The following is a 6,895-nucleotide window of genomic DNA, read 5'->3' on the forward strand; positions in this document are numbered from 1 at the left end:
GTGGGCCAGGCCATTACATTTGTGGTATCAGAGCCGCTCCGTGTGCAACCTTGAGCGATGGTGGGGCAAACCTCAGCGAGTTCCATAAGGGGTGGATTGTAACACCTAGGGCAAATCCCACACTCGGCAAAACAGAGAGATTTGTTTTTATTTAAGTTGGGTTCAGTCCCATCAGGGGGGTGGATTGTAACACCCTAGGCAAATCCCACATCGGCAAAACATGGAAGAGATGCTGGGTTTATAAGTTGGTGGTTCGTAACCCCTAGTGACGCGTTTTAAAACCGTGAGGGCTTCGGCCCAGAGCGGACAATATCACTAGTGGGCCGGGCCATTACATTTGTATTGTAACACCCTAGGCAAATCCCACATCGGCAAAACACGGGAGAGATGCTGGGTTTATAAGTTGGCGGTTCGTAACCCCTAGTGACGCGTTTTAAAACCGTGAGGGCTTCGGTCCAGAGCGGACAATATCACTAGTGGGCTGGGCCATTACAATAGTAACATACGGGCCGTGTATTATGCAGCAGCCAGCTTCCTAATTCTACTCCAGCTCCTATTTTGGCATGCCATTCAAACTTCTACCACCCTTAAGACTCTAAAACTTAACCCTAGGATGCCCAAAATAAATAAGAGCAAGTAGAGAGCATAAAAAGGAGGGGGAATGAATTTTCTTTTAAAAGGGAAGAGAGGAGAAAGAGAAAAGGAAGACTTGCGAGAGAAGCCTTCCAGAAAACCCAAGTTCCCAAGCCGTCTTGAAGAGGGATTGCATCAGCACCAATGAAGAGATTTCTCAGCCAAAGTTCCACAAGTTCAAAGCTGTAAAATCTTTCTCTCGATTCTTTTATTCTATTTCTTCAGACTGGTTTTGTATTCTCTTATTTTCATTATATTATGTTTGTTAAACTTACCATTAGTGAGTAGTTCCTTTAATTCTGGAATTAGGAGAGTAACATCCTTAATTTCTGTTATGGATATATATTGAGTTTTATTTAATGGAATTGAGTTCTGAGCTTTGATTTAATTTCTTGTGTTCTTAATGCATGCTATGTGTTGGTACCCACTTAGCTATGATCTAAGATATTAATTGAAGAACTGAAAGGAGAAAATTAATATTCAAAAGTTAAGATTTTGAACCTAGGAAATCTGACTTAGAGATAGGTTGATGACCTTTGTAGAACTCTATAATTAATCATAAATCTTAAGGGATTATAATTAGGATTGATCGCGATGAAAGTAGGGTTTAGATTAATTAAAATACACCTTAAATACCTTGAGAGAGGATCTAGGATACTTTAGAATTAATTTCTATCAAAGTAACAATACTCATTCCATTGATAAAACAAGGTTAAAACTATAACAGGGTTAAGCCGTGAAATCTTAATTTTAGAATTGTCTATCCAAAAAGAATTTTCTTTAAGATCTTGGATTTATTTTTCTTTCTTTCCAGTATTTATTTAGCACTAGTTTAAATTTCATTCCCTCATAACTTTCGGTAGTTTAAATAGTGAAAATTACTGTCGAGCTTAGTACTTATGCTTATAAATTTCTTGTGGGAATGATGCTATACTCATCACTTTATTACTTGTTAGCGATCTGTGCGCTTACGGGGTTATAAAATCAACAAATATTTACCGACAACACTTGTTGTTGGTAATTACCTATAATAATTGTTGTCAATAATTACCAACGGCATCTTTTTATTGATAATTTTTTTTTTCGTATTTTTAATTTAATTTTTCTATTTTTTAATTTCATTTCATTTTAAATTTAATTTAAAATTTTAAATTTAATTTAATTAATTTTTAAATTTAATTTAATTTAAAAATTTAAATTTAATTTAATTAATTTTTAAATTTAATTTAATTTAAAATTTTCAATTTAATTTAATTTAGAATTTAATTTTTAATTTTACTTTTTAAAAATTTTTATTATTTTTTAAATTAAATATTAATTATTAATTATTTTAATTTAATATAAAATTAATTTTTAATTTTTAATATTTAAATAAATTTTAAAAAATAACTAGTGAGGTCAAAGTAGGCCCTACATAGTGACTACGCCACAATTATCCTATGTTGGGGAGTAGCTTCCCTTTTATAGAGAAAGCAACTTATCTCTGATTGCATTAAAAAATGATGGTAAGAAATTTTTGTAGCTATTTTTTAAATTTCTTATAGTGTATGTTAGCCCCTCTGACTTATAAAGTTTTATAACTATGAAATTAATTGAAATATAAATTAATAATATTATAAATTAATAAATAATAGAAAAAATATAATATAATAAAAATAAAAAAATATAATAAAATATAATATAATAAAATATATTAATATATTAAAAATGCTTGATTGTTTTACTCAACAAAAGGTTTATTTATATACAATAATGGCATTGGGTCATGAAGCTTATCCAGAAGATGTCTTTTATTTACATTTATGCCTTTTGAAAAGAGCTGCTAAATTAAATTCTCATTTAGATAAAGGAAGTATGACTTTCTAATATATATATATATATATATATATATATATATATATATATAAGCGTTTTAATGTATTATTTTATATTTAACTTTTATGATTAATATAAGATAATATTTAAGGAGGAAAAATTATTGCTTAGACCTAATTTATCATAAATCCAAGATAACGAATTTAATATAAAATGAATGAGATCTATATGTTTACATATTGAATTCATAATCAATCAAATTTAGATAAGTTTTTTCCATTTTGAAAGTATACACAAAGTATCTCTCAGTTAATGGTATTCTATAAGCAAATATTTTATTAAATAAATCCAGGAGAACCTGAAGACTGCTTAAATTCTTTTTCCTTCCTTTCATCCCGCATAAAAGTTCATGAGATTTGATGATTGTTGGTGGGGAAAAAAATGATTAGCACTTGGCAGTAATTCTAACGTTAGTAAGATATTGCATTTACATTAACATGGCTATTTGAAAGCTGTCCACACTTTCAAAGTGTGGGGTAAAAGTATAAGGTGCCAAAGGAAATTTGAAGGCACGTGTGCTTTAGCTAAAAGAGATTCACGCACAAATCACGTGGCATGTTTAGGGTTAAAGAATGGAAGTTGTTCTTGAGGCGAAGGAGAAGGGGAAGTACTCTATATAGAGCATGCAAGGCATGCATGATCATTCAACACTCAAAAACTCAAAGCATATATTACACTTCGCAAGAGAGAAAACACGAAAGAGAGATGGCAAACGACATAGCAGCAAACTGGAAACTTCTTAGCGGAGAAAAAAACTGGGAGGGTCTTTTAAACCCTATTCACGATAATCTCCGCCGCTATCTCATTCAGTATGGTCAATTGACTGGAAGTGTTGGTGATGCCTTCAATGACGTGAAGGTATCTGATGCATATGCACTTTGCCTATATCCACCTGACGTATACTTCACTCGGGCAGGTATACAACTTGGAAATCCCTTCAAATACCAAGTGACTGACTACTTTTATGGGAGATCAGAAATCCATTGTGGAGAATGGACCCCTCCTAAGCAATCTGCTTATTTTGGGTTCGTCGCTGTGGCCACAGATGCAGGGAAGCTTGTTCTAGGGAGAAGAGACATTGTGGTCTGCTGGAGAGGGACTGTCTTGAACATCGAATGGTTCAAAGATTTTGACGCTACTTTAATCTCAGCTTCTGATATATTTCCTAACACCAAAGCTAAGGTGCACCATGGTTTCCACGGTATCTACACAAACAAAGATTCAGAGTCTGCATACAATAAGACTAGTGCCAGAGAGCAGGTATATCTCGATACATAACTAGCAAATCATTTTTAGTTGAATGCCAATTTTTTTATTCATTTCACTCCCACACGAATTCAAACTCGAAACTTCACCCCTGCAAATGATTTCAATAATCACGCTAAATTAGTTGATGTAGCAAATATGTAATCTTATTTTTTGTTTTACGTCTGATGTGGCCCAACCGCAAGTTCACGAGTCGCACAAGTAGTATAGAAAAAGATATCGTTCTCACGGAAAGTTATGTTAGCGATTGAATTATTGATGTAAAATTAATTGATTATAGTTAAATTTAAACTAAAAAGGTGATAAAAGGAAGAGAATGAAATTTACGAGTATAATTGCAATTTCAACTAAGAAATAACCTAAATGGGAATCCAACTATGTTTATAAGAAATAAACCCTTCAAAATTAAGTGTGGTAAAAATTTAATTGATAATCAATCAAACTCAACTAACAATCAATGATAATAAAATGATTCCGGAGTTTAGGAGTTTATATTCAAGCTATTTTGAGATTTTAAATTAGTTATCCAAACACATGATAATCCTCTTAGTCCTTAGTCTATTTCTAGATCTAAGTTAATTAAGTCCAATTTTTTGATTATCTATCTCAATATTTTCTTCTTTCAGTGATTTAACCAAGGATTATGAACATTACTTAATGAGATCCTACACTAAGCATGTCATTGAGTACATAAGAAATGGATGAAACGTTATAAAAACCATATAATATGGATTACCCAATTAAAATTCACAAAATATCTTAAATATTATATACCCAAACTCCAGAATCCTTGAAAACTACTCACTACCCATATTTAATACAAAAGATTCTAAGCAAATATAGAAATAAATATGGAAAATAAACTAAGAACTAAGAAACCCAGTAAAGGAAAGGTAGAAAATAGTAAAGAAAGAAGAAGTTTCCAAATCTGGTGCAGGAGAAAAAATGCCGGCTGCTTCCTCACCCTTCCCTTCTCTGTGTCTTTTTCTCTTCCTCTGTTTTTCTGTCTGTCCCTATAAATGAGGTAAAAATTCTCCATTTATATTCTCTGATAAAGAAAACCTAAAATGGTGTGTGTGGTCATCGATTCATGTGGGAGAATCTTTTCTTTCCAGCTCATTTATGAAGAAATGCACAGGTCATGCAAGATTTTGTGTGAATTTGGCAGTTACAGGGGCTTCCCGTGAGATTGCACAAGTTATGCAGGCTGCTTGTGCAAATTTTTGCATGTTTTGAAGCTTACTATGAAAGTGCATAAGTAGACTGCACAAGTTATGCGGCAAGTTATGCAAGTTTCAGTCATCTGGGAATTCTTTCTGTGAAGCTGCATAAGGAGCTGCACAAGTTGTGCAGTCAATTGTGCAAGTTTGGGCAGTTGCAGAGTCTCTTCCTTGAAGTTGCATAAGGAAAGGCGTGAAAGTGCATAAATCATGCATCAGATTATGCAAGTTTCGGCTGGTGTAAGGTCTCCTCTGTGAAACTGCATAAGGAACATGCATAAACTATGCAGCAAGTTATGCACTTTTCGGCAGATATTCAATTCCTTCTAGTTCCTATGCAAAACTACATAAGTTATGCAGCAAGTAATGCAGATTTTGGCAACTTCACAATTTTTAATTTTCAAGTTTCATTTTGGCACTTTTGAGTCTAGAAATCACTCCTCACTTGCATAATTACTTTTTAGTCCCTCAAAAACACAATTTTATCTACAAAGCAAAAGCAAAATTACAATTTAGTCCAAAAATTGACAATTATGAAAATTTAGCTAAATAACTCATAAAATCAACTAAAAATAACTAACATATCAATAAAATGACTATGAAATTTAACCTAAATGACTTTATAAAATGCATGTATCAATGTCATTCAGGTTCTAGCAGCGGTTAGGAGACTTGTGGACAAGTACGCAGAATTAAACGAGGAAGTGAGCATAACTGTAACAGGCCACAGCTTGGGTGCAGCCCTTGCAACCCTTAACGCGATGGACATAGCTGCCAATGGCTATAACAAGCCAAGTGGATCAGAGACTGTGTATCCGGTCACTGCCTTTGTTTATGCGAGCCCCCGCGTTGGAGACAAAGCCTTCCTCGAAGTGTTCTCTGGACTGAGTGACTTTCATCTCTTACGCTTGAAAAATAATGAGGATATTGTTCCTGATCTTCCAGCATCTGTTCCGATATTATTTCCCTACGAAGATGTTGGTGTGGAGCTGTACATTGACACCACCAAATCACCATCCATAAAGCATGAGAGTATCGGAGCAGCACATGATTTGAACCTTTATCTTCATGGAGTTGCAGGTTACCAAGGGAAGGATACAGATTTCAACTTGGTCATTACTGATCTTGATATTGCACTGGTGAATAAATATAACGATCTTTTAACGGATGATCGTAAGGTGCCTCCGAAATGGTGGAGTAATGTGCTCAACAAAGGTATGATTCAGATTGACATAGGGTTCTGGAAGCTGAATGATTATATTCCAGATCCTCCAAGCGATGATGCTTCTGAGAATGGCACCAATTAAGTATGCTTAATTATGTGGGTTATAATAAATAAAGAGTGTGATAAAAAATAAACTCTTCCTCTGCTTTGTATGCAGTGGATAGCCTGAACTTGCTTTCTCTGTTATTCCTTGGACTAGGTCTTTGGTGCAACCTCTATATATCTGTACCTCTATATATTGGTTTGGTAGCTTGTTGGCCTATAGTCCTATTTTCTTGTGGTATCGTGTAGCTTATGTTTCGAATAAAGAAGAGTTCATCTGGCTTGCTTTTAGCTTCCAATCCATCATGAAATATTTGATGAAGTTTATTTAATGTTTCAATTTATTGGATGTCTAGTGGAAAGGAATTGAATTAGAAAATTGAAATATTGACATATCTAATTGTAACTGGAAATATGATGTAACGACAAGGCCCTCATCAACTTTATTTTAACAAATACGAAAAAACATTGTCATATTGAAGTCTTATTTGTTTTCTTTCTTCCTCAAGTCAATGTGTACACATCTGAAAAAAATACAAAACATCACCATATAAGTTTTAATTATTCTTGATAAATTCTGAAAATCGACCATTATCATATGATAAGATATATAAACTTTAATTTATAATATAAA

General features: G+C 33.3%; 1 protein-coding gene across 1 annotated transcript; it reads left to right on the top strand.

The window, feature by feature from the left end:
* Nucleotides 1-3,213: 3,213 nt before the first annotated feature.
* LOC110637239 (phospholipase A1-IIgamma) lies at nt 3,214-6,554 on the top strand. Its single transcript, XM_021787244.2, has 2 exons — nt 3,214-3,768; nt 5,645-6,554. Exons 1-2 carry the CDS (start codon nt 3,214-3,216, stop codon nt 6,299-6,301), a joined length of 1,212 nt encoding a protein of 403 aa, XP_021642936.2. The 3' UTR covers nt 6,302-6,554.
* Nucleotides 6,555-6,895: the final 341 nt, after the last annotated feature.

Source organism: Hevea brasiliensis, unplaced genomic scaffold (genome assembly GCF_030052815.1).
Source record: "Hevea brasiliensis isolate MT/VB/25A 57/8 unplaced genomic scaffold, ASM3005281v1 Scaf298, whole genome shotgun sequence".
NCBI classification, from domain to species: domain Eukaryota; kingdom Viridiplantae; phylum Streptophyta; class Magnoliopsida; order Malpighiales; family Euphorbiaceae; genus Hevea; species Hevea brasiliensis.

Bases quoted from the DNA above. Each gene is read 5' to 3' on its own strand.
- LOC110637239 (XM_021787244.2), top strand. From the start codon at position 3,214: ATGGCAAACGACATAGCAGCAAACTGGAAACTTCTTAGCGGAGAAAAA. The intron at 3,769-5,644 runs GTATATCTCGAT...AATGTCATTCAG, and splicing joins AGACTAGTGCCAGAGAGCAG to GTTCTAGCAGCGGTTAGGAG.